At 37.7% G+C, this 16,571-nt stretch overlaps 2 protein-coding genes across 3 annotated transcripts; both read left to right on the forward strand.

Annotated features, from left to right (window-relative positions):
- Positions 1–293: 293 nt before the first annotated feature.
- f7 (coagulation factor VII) lies at positions 294–6,425 on the forward strand. The gene is made up of 8 exons (XM_026157533.2): positions 294–449; positions 1,695–1,858; positions 2,880–2,904; positions 3,162–3,275; positions 3,918–4,064; positions 4,836–4,942; positions 5,165–5,285; positions 5,544–6,425. The coding sequence occupies exons 1-8, from the start codon at positions 377–379 to the stop codon at positions 6,134–6,136; spliced, it is 1,344 nt and encodes a 447-aa protein (XP_026013318.1). The 5' UTR covers positions 294–376; the 3' UTR covers positions 6,137–6,425.
- A 635-nt stretch (positions 6,426–7,060) lies between these two features.
- f7i (coagulation factor VIIi) lies at positions 7,061–14,413 on the forward strand. Of its 2 annotated transcripts, none has more exons than XM_080297549.1 (8): positions 7,061–7,218; positions 7,719–7,879; positions 8,558–8,582; positions 8,972–9,085; positions 9,232–9,369; positions 9,689–9,804; positions 12,554–12,674; positions 13,611–14,413. In XM_080297549.1, exons 1-8 carry the CDS (start codon positions 7,068–7,070, stop codon positions 14,219–14,221), a joined length of 1,437 nt encoding a protein of 478 aa, XP_080153675.1. In that variant the 5' UTR covers positions 7,061–7,067; the 3' UTR covers positions 14,222–14,413. The 2 variants fall into 2 exon arrangements, with proteins under 2 accessions (XP_080153675.1, XP_080153676.1); XM_080297550.1 differs by having other exon boundaries at positions 7,145–7,374.
- The last annotated feature ends 2,158 nt before the right edge of the window (positions 14,414–16,571 follow it).

Here is a 16,571-nt window from a genome sequence, read left to right on the forward strand (position 1 = left end):
CTTCTTTTGACTGAATGATTTTAGTCTAATAACCTTCTAAACACAAGACAAAACAATGTGTAAGTATAATACATACATACACAGCCTCACGTTATAATAAATAGAATAATATTGAACTCGTGTAGGCTGCTTGACTGCTTGGTGTTTGAAGTCTACGTCTATATCAGAAATACACAAAAGAAACTCTGCGTTTGCGTAATTTCTCCAATTCACCAATGAAACAGTGATAATCAGGAATCTGGAGGCAAAAACTTTCAGTGATTTTGGGTCAGAGTTTCATCATTCAGGTTTCTCCACTGATCATGTGACCACCAGCAGGAGGAGGGACGGACTTTGGACCCGAAGCCCCACAAAGACACAGCACAGCAACTTTCTGATGAAATCAACTATGTGGCTGAAAGTCTTCATCATCTTCGTCTTCAGCTTCCACAGCTGCCAGCTGGCTTCAGGTGAGCTAACACGTTTACGCGTATCGATCACTGATTGATTGATTAGTTAGCTCAGGGATTAAGCAGTGACATGGAGGTGAAACCACTTAATCATAGGTCTGTTTTTGTCGTGAGAGGGACGAGAATGACCATCATTTTGAGCTAATATTAACATGTTAACAGTGACATCTGATGCACAGTATGGAACAGCAGAGTCAAATAAAAACACTGATTGTAAGGTGGAGCTTCTAAAGCAGTGTAAGGTGGACAGTATATGCTTAAAAACAAGTGTGTTTAGAAACACAAGGTTTCATCTGCCCCTCCCCCCACCCCAAAAGGGGGGGAGGCAAAAAGTTTAAGTCACCTGTACAATAAACCAATCAATACATAAATAAGTGAGTAAGTAAGTAAATAAAATTATATTTAAAAAACAAACAGAAAGAAAATGGAAACCACAGAAAACCAAAAATATCATGAAAAAATTGCAAATATTTATCGTTATGAGACTGGATGTGGGTAAAAATAAACAACCACAGTGATTATTTAATCAGTTTTTAACAAATTATTATTTGACAACTAAGATAATAATCAGTGAACCTTTTTAAAGAAAAGCGTCATCATTTGCTGCCTCTTATTTCTTACATGTAGCACTTTACTTTATTGCAGTAAAGTTTGAGATTTTTACTCTACGGTTTGTTTTAGTAATTTCTAATGTGTTAGGTTTTATAAATGATTTAATGTTTAATGTCTAACATTTATTTGTCATATCAGTATATTTTTGTTTATGTTATTCATCTATGTTCAGTTTTCTATAGATTTGTTTTTTGTTTTTCAAATAATTATTTATGAAAACCATCAATTTTGCAAAGAGCCACAAATGCAAATTAGACTTTATGGTTACGTCACATTTACTTTGTTTATTAAGGTGCTCATGGTAATTAAAATGCATTGTCCCGTATAAATAAACATGTCAGAGATATGGAAACCAAGCAGTTTATTGTAAAAATAATTATACATAACATACGTGATCAGTGACTTTACAAAGGCTTCAGATGAACTTTGATCAGAATCAAATTTAAAAACAATGCAATAGACATGTAGAGATTTCAGTCTTGTAGGACATTTACTTTACAATATAAAGCGCCTTCAGGTAACTCTTGTTGTGATTTGGTGCTATATAAATAAAACTGAATTGAATTGGATGACCAACTCTGATTGAGACAGAACTATTCTGATGAACTCTCCCCTTCTTCAAATGTTGGGCAGTCTTTCTGGATAAAGATCGAGCCAATGGCGTTCTAGTTCGGACTCGGAGGTATAACTCAGGCTGGTTTGAGGAGCTGCAGATGGGAGACCTGAGGAGGGAGTGTATAGAGGAGAAGTGCACCTACGAGGAGGCCAGGGAGGTGTTTGAGCACACCGAGCTCACGGTAAAATCAAATTACATTTTCACTTCACTGAACATGTTTTCTATAAAAGAGTTTTACATGACAGGAGAAAACAGCAGGTGGAAAAAAATGGTATTGGGACTTGTCATGTGTGAACTAAGAATAGATTTAAATTACTGATACTTAAATTAAATGCTGTTAAATACTGAAGCCATGTTATTTCAGTAAATTACTGACTAGTTTTAAGACAATCATTCATGTAAACATGCAAATTGATAGCAATTCATAATTAGCAACACAAACAGAGGCAAATACTTGGCCACATGAACTCATGAGGTGAAAATGTGCTTTATACTAACTTTCCAACATACTTGGGATGCTGCCAATGCTTAGAAATTGAGGACAAGCGTATCATAGTCATTTGTAGGAATAGAGAGGGCATTATTCAATTTCTCACTTACTTAAACAAAACTTAATGTTTTTACTAATGTTGGCTTTCAGTTATAACTTGAGGGAAGAAGCCATCCCATTGGCTGTTAGGGGGCAGTGATTTATAGTTTGTAAAATTTTCTAGAAATACTTAAGAAACTATGTTCATGTCAAAGCTTTGCAGTTGATCTGAACCTAAAATCGCAGTTTCGTTTTTTAGTGAATAGCTGTAGGCCGCAACCAATCAGATAACCAAGAACATTTTAAGTCAGGGGCCAAAGGAATCTTATAAAACACTAAATAATCACAAACAGGCTAAAAGACATTCAAAACAACCACACAGACATTCGGGCTTACCACAAACAAACAGAAGCTGTCCAAGAAGAGACAAACATAACGCAGAGACTAAAGCACTACGCAACACAGATGCAAGCAGATGCAGATCAAATCTAAGCAAATGACACACAACAAAGCTATAGAGAACTTAATGTGAAGCTAAACATCTGCAGGATTCACAGCTAAAGTGTTTTTCTTGTAGATTTGCTGCCTTTTACATATCTTTGTTGGAGACCCGATGTTTCTGTCTGATAGCTGGTTTATTTTTTTCACATTGCTGTAATTGTTGTCTCCTCAGAATGAGTTCTGGAAAACATACAACGGTAAGCAATTTCCCATGTTAAAAGTAGCTGGAATAAAATGTTTTTTTACCACATACATCTTGAAGACCAATTTTACGTCCACCTTCAGAAACTCCAGCAAGTCAACTTGTGAATTGTGTTTAGATTTAATACATTTAACGTAAAATATAAACTATAATGTCGATTTTAAGAGCAGCTTTCCCAAATAGAGATCATCAATAACACCATGTAATATGATACAGTCATGTTAAATCATTGTGTTCTGTGTTGTCTTATAGTACCAAACCCCTGTATTTCCAATCCCTGTCAGAATGGAGGCAGTTGCTCCACTCATGCTTCATCCTACATCTGCTTTTGTCTGCCAGAGTTCCATGGAGTCACCTGTGAGCTTGGTGAGCAAAGAATATGATCATTTTCACATCACTTGGCTGCTGTAATGTGAAGTATTTTCTATTTAAATTAGCTTAGCTAGCAGTTTGCCTTCATTAAAATTAAACTATGAACGTCACTCAGTTAATAACAGCAAAACATGTTTATGTTTTCAGAAGGGAATTTTATTTTGTTAGACAGAAAAAGAAACACTCAATTATAAAGGCACAAAATCTCATAAACTCAGCAAACTAAAATTACATTCACAATTCATGATGGTGAAAAACTGTGATTATTTAAATTATTATTATTATTATAAAGTTATATATAAAATAATATTTTTACAATATTATTTATAATTATAATTATAAATAAAAATTATCATTTATAATATTTTACTTAATCATATGCTGAATAAAATTTAAGTATATGACTTACAAAATTGTTATCAAACAATAGTCAAAGTGTTTGGCTTATTTTTAAGCTATATATAATATTTAACATGTACTTTATCAAAATTAATTATTCCTCCCGCCAGTTTATGAAAAACTACTTGAAAAGTAATTGAAATAACTGTTATTTGCTTTTTGTATAATTTAATTTCTTTTTACTTTTTTGTGATTAAATGAACAAATTACATAATTTAATTATGAACATTTCTTTAGAGGTGAAAGCTGAGATCGATACCTGCTGGGTGGAGAACGGAGAATGTGAGCACTTCTGTGAAGAAGACGAGTTCCAAAAAAAACAGAACTGCTCGTGTGCAGACGGCTACTTTCTCCATGTTGATGGACGGAGTTGCATAGCAAAAGGTTGGACAGTGATTTGTAAAGAACAAAATGTGAAAAATGTTTTGTAGATTCTCAACACAATTGTTTTCATATTTGCAATAACAAAGTTTATGACAGTTTTCTTTAAAAACCCATATTTGCTATGAAAGACAAAAACATAGGTTAGAATATGTAAAAACATTTAGATGCTGGTAATGGTAATTATTTTGTCTTAGTTTATCCATCACACCAATATTTTACATAACTGTGTGTATATGATTCTTTAAATGTAAATTTTTTTAATTAAGGAAAATAATCATTTGATTCTAGTAAACAATCAGAGGATTGAAGAATTAAAGAATTTCAATCACTTTTTAACATTTTTCAGGGCTGCAGAAAATGTGTGTGTGTGTGTGTGTGTGTGTGTGTGTGTGTGTGTGTGTGTGTGTGTGTGTGTGTGTGTGTGTGTAAATATTTGTTCAGGTATTTCAGTTTGACGAACATCATAGCGCTGAAGTTTATATATTTACAGGAAAATCCTGTCTGTTCATACAGGCCTCACTAATCAACCTTTGGACTCCCTGCTGCACTAAACAGTTATGAAATTCCTGTTTTACTTTAAACCAGCCCTCTATACCCCCAACCTCCCCACCACCACATGTGTGTGTCATCAGTGTATAAACAATTGCTTAGAACACTTAAGTAGTTCTAGTGCACCAGTAAAACCTTTAACTAGTAAAAGTTAAACCAGAGCTGCAGTTTGATATTATTTGCAAAATGAAATTAATAATGAATAATTTGTTATTGTTTCAGAGCCGATAGCATGTGGCATGGTCCCCATACTGCGGGGTGAAGAAAAGGAGGAGCATCTCCGAATCGTTGGAGGAACTGTATGTCCTAAAGGTGAATGCCCCTGGCAGGTAGGCCCAAGATAAAGGAAGAGTTCATCGGTTTAAATATGTCTGATTTTTTATTAACTAAGCGTCCAGGGTAGCAGAGAGTCCACTAACATAAAAGGGTATCTAATCTCTTAGATTCTATCGAAACCAGTTTTTGGTTCTGAACAACAAATATTAATTTAGTTTTGTGTGTTTTATCCTTTTTGAAGGCTCAGACAAAATGTGCTCTTGTGTTGTGTGAAGGTATTGCTGATGTATAAAGGAAAAGGTTTCTGTGGAGGAGTGATTTATAAACCTACATGGATCATCACAGCTTCTCATTGCATGGAAGACATCGTGGTCCAGTTCCTGAAAGTCATTGCAGGTATGACTCTCATAGTTAAATATGCCGTCTGTTCAAGCAAGCCTGACTTATGAAGCAGAACAGGAAAGTGACAGGAGTCTAAACCTCTTAAAATGATGACAACCCTAAAAAAAATAGGAGGCTACCTGTCTATAAATCTTTTCATTAGACAATGAAAATACACAAGCATACTTCAAATCACTGTTAATTAATCTCAATTTAACTTTGAATTGTGCTCAAAGGATTAAATCTGAGCTGCCTTATATTTCTTTCTGTCAGGTGAGCATGACATTACGGTGAATGAAGGCACCGAGCAGCTCATCCAGGTGGCTGAGATTATCATGCATGAAAACTACGTATCAAGCACTGCAGACAATGATATCGCTCTCCTCCGCCTGGCTTCTCCCATCATCTATACCCAGTATGCTGTCCCAGTCTGCCTACCTACATGGAATCTATCCACCCGTGTGCTCTGGATGATCCGGCTGCACACAGTGAGTGGCTGGGGGAGGCGGAGCGAAAATGGGCCTACCGCACAGATCCTTCGACGCCTGAAGGTGCCGCGAATCCGCACGCAGGACTGTGTCGATGAGAGTGGCGTAGTGCTCACTCAGAACATGTTTTGCGCCGGATATATTGAGGGTCGTCAGGACTCGTGTAAAGGTGACAGCGGTGGACCCCTGGTGACCCAGTATAAGACGACAACTTTCCTGCTGGGGATCGTCAGCTGGGGGAAGGGCTGCGCCCGACCGGGGAACTATGGCATCTACACCCGAGTGTCCAACTACCTTGAGTGGATCCACAACCGGACGGCAACACCAGATCAACCGAGGAACAGCAGCAAGACTTTGATGCACAACCTTACCACCTGAAAGACCCGATTAACTTAGCTTAGCATAGCTCATATAACCAAATACTGCGTTTTCACTTTTCTGATTGACTGCTAAGATTCTCATTAAAAACTTTGCAGAAAGTATTTCGCTTACAAATTTTGGTGGTTTGATTTCAATTGATCAGTTCTGCATATTTAAGAAAGTTCATCAAATCGTTAAAAACACAAAACATTCTTTTACAAATATGATGCTTTACTGCTTTTCTCTGAACAGATGATAGAACAATGTATTGGATTTTTTTTTAATTAAAACGAGCCTTGTGAATGTATTTTTCATTGCATTTTGTAGACAGAATGACAATTAACACTTAGAATTGCCATGTTGAGCTATTCACGATTTTAACCCTCCCCTTTCCCATCCTGAGGACACCTGCTAGGGTAACCATTGTTTGTCTTTTTTTCTGATAAATAATTTCAATCATATTTCCGGCCCAATGATTGGGTGTGTGTCAGAGGTTAGTGAGGGAAATCTCTGCCTTACACCTTACTATGGCTATCTTTGGGAAGCCCTGAGATCTATTCTAGTCGCCACACCATGCCAATACATAAGAATCAAAACACATCTTTAAGCAAATATTCTTTATTGGGGAAAGACTTAAATGACCCCTGAAAACCAGGGACAACTCAAGAGGTTTGTTTGGTAGGAGGCGCACCGGAAACCAGAACACGGGACCTGAAATAAATAATGTGTAGAAAACACAGTGTTAAATTTGGTGGATTCCAAAAGAATATTCAAGTGTCAGAATATCACAATTACTGAGACTCTTTGACTCTGAGTTATCTCCACATTTATATTTTTAAAATTGTCAGTGTGTGAGATTCATGAATACTGTAGCCTTAATGGAAATGATTGTATAGAGGGAATGAGATTTCCTCCTAGGTTTTATTTACCGACCGTTAAAGCAGAGCACATGATCAGTGGGCGTGGACTATATAAATATTCCCTGCCCCCTCATCTTGAAAACCCCTGTTTTCTGGCAAACACTCTGAATCTGGTCAACATGCTGCTGAAGGGCTGCTGCATCATCTGGACTCTACTGTGGGGCACCGCTGCTGCTGCAGGTTGGTTCCTTTAGAGAAAATAACAATCAAAAATAACCTCAATTGGGAGCAGTTTTACACATCTTCTAATTCCATCGAGAAACCTAAAATGAAAAGCTTAACTTATGATAAAATCTGAACTTTGTGGATGGTTGAAGAAATGTCACAGACTGGCAGGTAATATATTTTTATGTGTATTTTTTTGTGTTTTTAGAAAAATGCAAAGCAGATGTGTCTAATGTTTCTTTAATTGATTGACAGAAAACAACTGTTTTGCTGGTTTAGTTATTTTCATTTAAGGGTTAAGCTTTTTCAATTTTTACTGGTTAAATGATCACTGTTAGCTCATTATTATTTCTTTCAAAAATTGAATACTTTATTATTAATTCTTACATTTCGTGCTATAAACTTATATTCTCACACATGCAAGTATGTAATTGTTCATACATGACACTCCACTTTGTACATTTAAATGATTTTATTGAAAAAAACCCCTCAATCTTTGCAACCCGCCCTTCCAGTGTTTGTGGAGAAGCATGAGGCCAACTTAGTCCTGCAGCGCTGGCGACGAGCAAATAGCTTGTTTGAGGAGGTAAAACAGGGAAATCTGGAGAGGGAATGCATTGAGGAGATCTGCAGCTATGAAGAGGCTCGGGAGGTGTTTGAGGATGAAGATCAGACGGTCAGACACACTGATGTTTAAAAGAAGTAAAACTAGAAGAAGAAATAGAAGTAAAAAGTCCCTGTGGTGGACCTCCTTAGGCTGTCATACTTTTCTTTTCTTTCTGTCTTCTTCTGTTAACTTTCTCCCCAGCTTTTTTCTTTTTCCCCCTTTTCTATCCCCCAGTCCTGTCCCTTGTGGTTGCATTAACCCAAAATAAATTCTAATAAGATATGACTGTCAAGTGGACCATTATCCCATAATGTTAATCAGCATGTCATTTTCTGGCCTTCTGCTAACAGGATACAGGCTAAAATCATTTTGAATTTATAAAACATAAAATTTTAGAAACTAAATTATTCAGCCTTATAATTTTGCCTTAGTTTGAAAACATAAGTGACAACAAAATTCTACAGGTAAACTGACCAAACTGTCAATGATGATTAAAGATGATTATTAAATTAGACCTCTGGCATGTGTTGCATATTAAACAAATCTTTTGCTCCAACTTTATACAACACTCTTTTTCAGAATGGAAATGATCCGCCTGCTGATACTTAGTCAAAATGAGCACAGACGCTACAGAAACCTAAAAAAACTCAAACTGTTGTTTAATACACTACAATGTTTATCACTAATTTACCGATCAAAATAAATAAATAAATAAATATGAAAGTTATTTAATATTTCTTTCTTTAGATGCGGTTTTGGCAGTCATATGATGGTAAGTAACATTTTGATTTTAAATTTGTTTGTGTTACGTACGCACATATGACAGGTGAGACCAAAGTAGAGATGGTTGGCCAAAAATCAAAAACAACATATCAGCACAAACACATCAGATTTCAAGCCAGTGATAGACAACTGATGATTTGGACACATTGGAGTCATTGAGTCGATCGTGAACTCCTTCGAAATCCAAAGTATTCAAGGGTTGAGTGTGAGGCTAGCTGTCTCACAGGGTCATGAAACAGGACAATGATCCCAAGCACATCTCCAAGCCAGTGGACGCAGTGCAGGGAATTTTTCTTTCCACAAAAGTAAATCAAATTTTCTTGCTTTCATTTAATCACTTTGATAAATCTGACATTATCATTATAACTCTTCTGTAAGGTCGTGACCCCTGCCTAATGAACCCATGTCATAATAATGGGACATGCATTAATCTGGGAAATAGCCAAAAATGTCAGTGTCTCGACGGGTTTGAAGGACGATACTGTCAGACAGGTAAGAAATAAGTTGGTTAAAATTAATTTTATATGAAGATTTACAGAAAATTGCTGAATTTAAACCCATATACTTTTATTTCCCTGGTATTTATCCCTAAATAAAAAAACTTTAAAGCTTTAAACAAATGATTTTGATTTTCTCAGTCTTTGAAGATACCCTGAAGTGCCTTTACCTAAACGGGCGCTGTGAGCAGTTCTGTGATGGCTCAGGATCTAGACGTCGATGTTACTGTGCTGATGGATACGTGCTGGGAGACGATGGACGACACTGTGTCCCCAATGGTAGAAATGTTGCAGGACTACCTCCATTAAGAGCTTCAGCTTCATTATTTTTACCCTGATCACGATGTGAAATCCTTTATTGAGCAGCCATCAAATCCTTTTATAATAGATACACTTGACTGATATGATCAAAACTATTCGACCCCAAACTTAATGTCTGTCAATTTAATCGTCTCATTTAAAGGTAGTCACATGATGTCTCATTACGGGAATGACTGATTGATTGCTTCTGAATTTCTTGGGGAAGACGTTAAGTTGATTATCAGTTACTTTACATCTCAGAGGATTAAGTAGTTGTGCGGTTGCATTTGTGTTACAGTGGAGTATCCATGTGGTCGGGTGGCTCCACCAGAAATTGGACAAAACCAGACTGCAGTGATTACTCCAAGGATGGTGGGGACTTACCACTGTCCCAAAGGAAACTGTCCTTGGCAGGTAAACACTGCTTTATATGAGTGATCAAACTGATTGTTTCATCATGGGTGTTTTCATTGCACCATTCACTCATGAGCTGCATGAGTTTACTTGATGGAATCAAGCCTACAGAGTCTTGCTAATGACCTACTAATTGTGTTCAGATGTGTTACAGTTGGGACATCGGCCCTCGAGGACTGGAGTTTGACACCCATGTCCTAGAGCAGGGGTAGGCAACTCCAGGCCTCGAGGGCCGATGTCCTGGAGGTTTTAGATGTGTCCATGATCCAACACAGCTGATTTAAAGGGCTAAATGACTCCTCAGCATTTCTTGAAGTTCTCTAGAGGCCTGGTAATGAACTAATCATTTGATTCAGGTGTGCTAACCCAGGGTGAGATCTAAAACCTGCAGGACACCGGCACTCGAGGCCTGGAGTTTGACACCCCTGTCCTAGAGGGATTGTCTTCTACGTAGCAGTAACATTGCCAAAATTTGTCAACAATTCAAACATCTTGTGTTAAAGTGGAAATGTCAACTTGACAGTGGACAGTTTGAACTTTTGATGACTATGTTAATGCATAATTCAAGCTTTATACAACTTAAGTAGGCGACTTATCTTCAGTGTTGGGTAAGTTACTTTAAATTAGTAACTTAGTTCCATTACTAGTTACTTCTATCAAAAGTAACTCAGTTACTTCAAGTTACTCGTTACTTTCAGAGTAACTAGTTACTAGGGAAAGTAACTTTGGTTTTACTCAGAATTCTCTTGTTAATGTGTTGCTTCCGTAACTGGATACCCAGCCAGACTGCCAGTCTTCTAGCTTGCTTACTTGCCACAAGTGCACTGTGCCACCTACCAATAGAAAGGAAAAAAATAATGTGCACACTTCCATGAGAGAAATCCCACACCTGGACCGTCGTTGACCGCCGCATGATTCTAGCCTGCTTTTTACATCCAACACAAAAACTGCAGTCGTGGTGCTTTCGATTGTACTCAGAACTCAGAAATTCTGCCTTCTGAATAGGAAGATGCAGGTAACACCAGACTGCAGATGAGCTGCATACAGGGCTGGACTGGGACAAAAAAATCATCCCGGGGAATTTGACTAGAGACCGGCCCACCATTATAGGAAAAATCATAAAGCCTTTGAATGAAAATAAACACTGTTGTGACAGTGATGTTCACTGTTCTGATGGTATATATGCATCAATCTATCAATCGTTTGTTGTAAGATTCAGATAATTATTTTTTTAAAAGTGAGACATTTTAAATGAGAATAAGAAAGTATTTCTTTGTGCCCCCCTTTCCCCGTTAATGCCCTGCATGCCCCCCTGGCAAAATTTTGCTAGACCCGCCCCTGCACAGTTACCAGCTGTCAGCTACGTAGAAAAAGGATCCTGGTGTTATTTGTCTCTCAGAAACAGTTCATAGCTTCCCTTCAACTCATTCATGTCACCTAAAAGGTAAACCTGTTTCTCCATCACCTGTTCAGCTCTGATGGTTCAGTAAGGACATATCCTGGTTTCATCTTCATGTTTCCCTCTCACCACATATCCAAACCGACATCATGACAGCAGCTTTACAGCTGTGGCTCCAGCAAACATCAGCTGATAGTAGAAATTAATATTAAATAAATTCTAACAACAGCTGATCAAGCTTAAACATGCTGCTGTTGTTTAGCGCGACATCCGCTGGTTTCCTCTTTCTGGCGCAAAGTGGGCGATAAATAAACAAGAGAGAAAAGCCGATCAGCTGATCATTGATCAGTTTCATGATTGAAGTAGAAACAGGAGAGGGAGGGTGAGAGGATGAGAGAAGAAGAGGCAGCTGTGCAGCGTAAACACAGAGTAACTCCAGCTTTGTGTCTTTTTCATTGTAGCTGAAGTCCGGGACAAACTGTTCCTTTTCACCTCAATAAGAAACGCGTAATATTTTCTCTGAATACGAGATGATTCTGTTTTTTACAGGACGGTTGGAAACTCTAATAATTAACTTTATGAACAAAATAAAGTTCAACATCAGTAACATAGCACCACCCAGCTGTATAGAAACTCCATCATGCTAGCTAGCATGCAGTACGAAAAAGTCCGCATAACGAAAATAAACTCCATCTAAACTTGGTTCATATCTGACCCAGAGAGACTGCAGGTCATAACTTCTTACCTGAAGTTCAGTTCACCTGACACTCTCGGACCGGCGGCTGCTTCGGGTCTCTCCTCTTGCCTCCCTTTTCCTTCATCCACCTGCTGGCTTCCACCACTTGCTAATGTTATTGAATCTGTGGAAGCTCCGCGATAGCCACCACACGAAGTAACGAATAACGAGCCTATTTAAATCCCAGTAACGAGTAACGCGTTCCTGGTTTTGGCATAATAACTAGTTACCGTGCTCGTTACCACAATAATAACGTAGTTACTGTAACGCGTTACTTAATAACGCGTTAGTCCCAACACTGCTTATCTTTAAAAACACCCTGTACAGTTTTTGAGAAGAAAATATGTAAATGCTGTAAACATTTCCTCTGTTTATTTCTGCTGTAAACCTGGACAAATTTACATGTTCAGTAGAGACTAACCAAATTTTTGAACCACAGTCAAGTGGGTATGGTAGAAAAGCATAACATAGTTTAAATGATACATTAATGCAATAAATTACAATAATACACAAATGATATATGAAAATAAATATTGTTTTTAGTCTCAGGTTTGATTTTTATCCTGGGAAATAGTTTCTATCTTATAGTTAATGTAACCTTGTTTTTTTATTAGGTTCTGGTTCAGTTAAATGCAAAAGCTCACTGTGGAGGTGTTCTCATCCATCCAAAGTGGGTCATCACTGCTGCACATTGCATCCATGGCCATGACCCCCAAAACCTGACTGTGGTAGCAGGTAAACTCATTTGCATCGCTAACATATCAGACCAGTTTCTAATAAAATGTAAAATTTAAATATCATTAACTTGTTTTAAGTTATCAAATTGGCTTTTAAAGTTATTTGTCACTGCCTTTAATTGCCTGTGACATTATTTCTAAAAGTAAAAATTGATATTGCAATGGCGTTAATGTGCTACTTTGCAAAACATACTTATAAAACTATTTTGCCCCTATTGGGGAAGAAATAGGAAAAACTTGATGCAAAGACTTGCATCAGCTTTAGCTTGCTTCATATAGTGAATCATATAAGGCTTACGTGATGTACTCATGAAAGTGGTCACTTTCTCTTTACTTTCTTGTATTGTTTTAGTAAGTATCCAAAACATACAAGTTTCATTATATAATTTTTCAAGGGATCTTATATCTGTTTTCACTCTTGTATGCTTTTCATACAAGTTTCACACAACAGATACAAACTTTGTACGATTTATATATATCTTTTCCATATGGAGTATTTTGATACATTAATTTAACATCTAAATGTTATTCTTTTAAAGTTAGCTTTTACTTTCATTAATTTGTTGAATTGAGATGAAAATATTGGTTATTGTCTTGAAAAATATATTTTTTTAGTTGTTTGTAGTTTTTAGAGTTTTTTATTGTGTACTTTTGTTAATTATTTTAAAAATGATTTGATCTAATAAATCTTGTACATTAGTTCATAATTTCACTATCAATTATTTTCTAAAGGGGTTTGCACTCATTTATTTTTTACAATGTGTTTCCCATCATTAAGTTTTGTGGAAATTATTTGGTATGGGTTTTTGTAAAGTTGTTTTTTGATCCTTTTTTTCCTAATATTTTTTTAATTATAGGATTTATTTATTTATTTATTTATTTATTGGTTATTTTGTAAAACTTGGCTTTCTCTAACTCTGGTCTGTGTCACCAGGGGAATATAATTTGGATGTGGAAGAAGGCACAGAACAGGAGATACCTGTTTCTTTGGCAATTGCCCATGATAGTTACGTCTCAGCGACGGGTGACAGTGACATTGCCTTGCTGCAGTTGAGCCATGCTGTCAACTTGAGCCAACACATCATCCCTATCTGCCTGCCCACTAAAGATTTTGCAACGCGGGAGCTGTTGCTACAACGTTACCACACTGTGTCTGGCTGGGGCAAGAGGACAACAGGGGGCAATGGTAAGACTCTAGGTGCCCTGGTTTCCCCTGTCCTCCGCATGATGCCAGTCCCCATCCTCCAGAACTCCATGTGCTCCCTGAGAGCCAAGTTCAACCTCACTGAAAACATGCTGTGCGCCGGATATCTGGAAGGACGCCAGGAGAGTTGCCGTGGAGATGATGGCAGCCCACTGGTGTCGCTGTTTGGCTCCACCCACTTTCTGACTGGTGTGGTTGGCTGGGGACGTGGTTGTGGGGCTGGGTATTTTGCGGTGTATACCAACATGGCCAATTTTGTGGAGTGGGTGGAGAAGACCATGAAAAATCCACCATCGTCACCGTCACATTCTCTCATAATGGTGGAACAGAAAAGAAATTAGGAGATTTATTTTTCTTTGTTGTTTATTTCTTTTCTGAAAAATTTGAAACGTTATCACTAAAATGCTTTCATTGATCTTCCTGGTCTTGTCTGGTTTGTTTGGCTGAAATGTTAAAAGTGAAGTATTTCCATATGGTTTTCTTGAAAATGTTAAAAAATGGAGAGAAGCAGAATAAATGTTACTGTCAAAGAACTCTGTGGCTCATCTTTGTGGGTAATATAAACTCTTAACATGCCTTTCTGTTATCATGTGTCCACCTTCTCCAGCTGCATTCCAGATGATCATGGTATTGTGTTTTAAAAGCCCTTTAATCCCAGTAATAACTGAACATTTGTTTTTCTAAGCTGCAGAGTCAATACACGTTAGTTTGGACTGTGGACATCCAATACTCGCCCCACTAAGAGCGCTGAGCTGATTGGCTGCCATTCAACAACCTCCGCACTGAGTCAGAGTTTTAAAAGAAATCTCCTCATTTACTGTACCCCATCTAAAAGTGAGGTGAAACAAATTCTTCAGGCCTGAGTGTGTGAGGAAGCTGCACAAACTTTTACAAAAGTGTAATAAGTGTCTTGTTTTTCATGATTTAATGTCTAAAACTTAATTTCCTTGCATACTGCTGCCAGGTTCTGGATTTATCTGTTGATGGGTTTTCTACTAGGCTCTGACCATAGACACGGTGCCCTCCGAGTTCCTATTAGAGTCAAACCTTGTTTATAAATGTGGTTCACATGTGAGCTAGATATTAAAGATATCCAGAGAAGCCAATAATGCAGCTTTGAGCTCATCCTTTGGAAAATATCTTTAACTTCTCAAACACTCAAAACCAGACTAAGCTACCAACCTTACTTGCTGACAATTGCTTATTAAAGGTTAATCATAGTGAACTGGGCAGATGAGTTATGCAAATACAGACAAGATATTTTGTGCCTTTTATTAAAATTTTGTCTTTCATACTATTCAGTGTTCCCTGTTGACTGCAAGGAATTTAATGATCCAGACTGTTGATGATTACGACAAAATAAACCTGCATTTTTTCTAATGACCAGCAGTAAACAACCCCTCAGGTTCTGACAGTATGGAAGTCTATAAGAACACAAGAACACGAGCCTGCGGATCACTTATCTTCTGAGCTCAGTGTGCACTTTCCTGTTGAGTTTATGGTATTGGTCTCTAGTTTCGTGACTTTCTGAATGAAGGATTTACCAGCATGGCTACCTTGTGGCTGACAACTTGCTTCCCTATGAATCCCCTTATGTTTTATAAATCCTTGGTTAAATCTACAACATAGTTTTACACCTCACGTAGTTGCTTATACTTGCTCTTACCAGAAATGTAACTACACATAGTAGGGGAACAGAGCTCAACAGCTGCAACAGATGCTACTTTACTTCCAGAGTATAATGATTAGCATGACAGCTCACAGTTCACCAGCTTCTCTTGTTTTTATCTCTGACAATCTGTTGGTTCTCTTGTCTTCTCTCCTTTCTGTGTTTCATGAAAAGCAGCACGTGCAGCTTGACTGTCTCATTTTGCAATAGATAAACAACCACTTCACCCATTGGGACAGGAGTCCACACAATACTCCAAAATTTTTTTGGCTTACTCCAAAGAAACAGCATTTTGGTGTTGGTGTACAGATGTGGATATAGTCTTAAAGCTGGGTCTTTATGAGACCTCCTGTTGTGTCCTCTATGACGTGCACTGATCCAGTCTTTTATGTTGTCAAAAAAGCTTCAACTTTTTAATACTGGATTTTGGAAGACCTTTGGATGTAGACAGCACCACCCGAGCAGCTGTTCTGATGATGCCATTGCCTTTTTCTGTATTTCATATATCCATGACGGTCAGTACAGCAAGGGTTAAGGTTCAAGTCTAAGGAGCTTGCAAAGAAAAGTGTCTGGACTTTAAGTTGCTTGAAGACATCTCACCTCTCATCCGAGAAGCTTCTTCAGGATGAGAGGTGAAATGTCTTCAAGCAACTTAAAGAAGTCCAGACACTTTTCTTTGCAAGCTCCTTAGACTATGATGACCTGGATGAATGAGAACCTTCACAGACGGTTAAGGTTCAACAGACTAAAACCTTTGACCTGGCCTGATCCTGTTCACAGCAAAGTCTTTTTCAACCATGTTGGTGCTTGACTTGACTGGTACTTTTTTTTTTTTTGCTCAATTTGAGTACTCAAAGCACTTTGTTACTGCTACATTCACACAATTGCTTTTTACTATGCCTAAGGACTGAAATTCATGCATTCACATGATGGATGGGGTCTGATGGATCTGGGGCCAACTGGGGTTAAGTATCTTGCTAAGGATGTGTTGACATACAGTTTGGAGATCAAGCCACAAACCA

This window comes from Astatotilapia calliptera, chromosome 23, assembly GCF_964374335.1.
Source record: "Astatotilapia calliptera chromosome 23, fAstCal68.1, whole genome shotgun sequence".
NCBI lineage: Eukaryota > Metazoa > Chordata > Actinopteri > Cichliformes > Cichlidae > Astatotilapia > Astatotilapia calliptera.

Bases quoted from the DNA above. Each gene is read 5' to 3' on its own strand.
- f7 (XM_026157533.2), top strand. From the start codon at position 377: ATGAAATCAACTATGTGGCTGAAAGTCTTCATCATCTTCGTCTTCAGC. The intron at 3,276-3,917 runs GTGAGCAAAGAA...ACATTTCTTTAG, and splicing joins TGGAGTCACCTGTGAGCTTG to AGGTGAAAGCTGAGATCGAT. The intron at 4,065-4,835 runs GTTGGACAGTGA...TTATTGTTTCAG, and splicing joins ACGGAGTTGCATAGCAAAAG to AGCCGATAGCATGTGGCATG.
- f7i (XM_080297549.1), top strand. From the start codon at position 7,068: ATGATCAGTGGGCGTGGACTATATAAATATTCCCTGCCCCCTCATCTT. The intron at 8,583-8,971 runs GTAAGTAACATT...CTCTTCTGTAAG, and splicing joins GTTTTGGCAGTCATATGATG to GTCGTGACCCCTGCCTAATG. The intron at 9,086-9,231 runs GTAAGAAATAAG...TGATTTTCTCAG, and splicing joins AGGACGATACTGTCAGACAG to TCTTTGAAGATACCCTGAAG.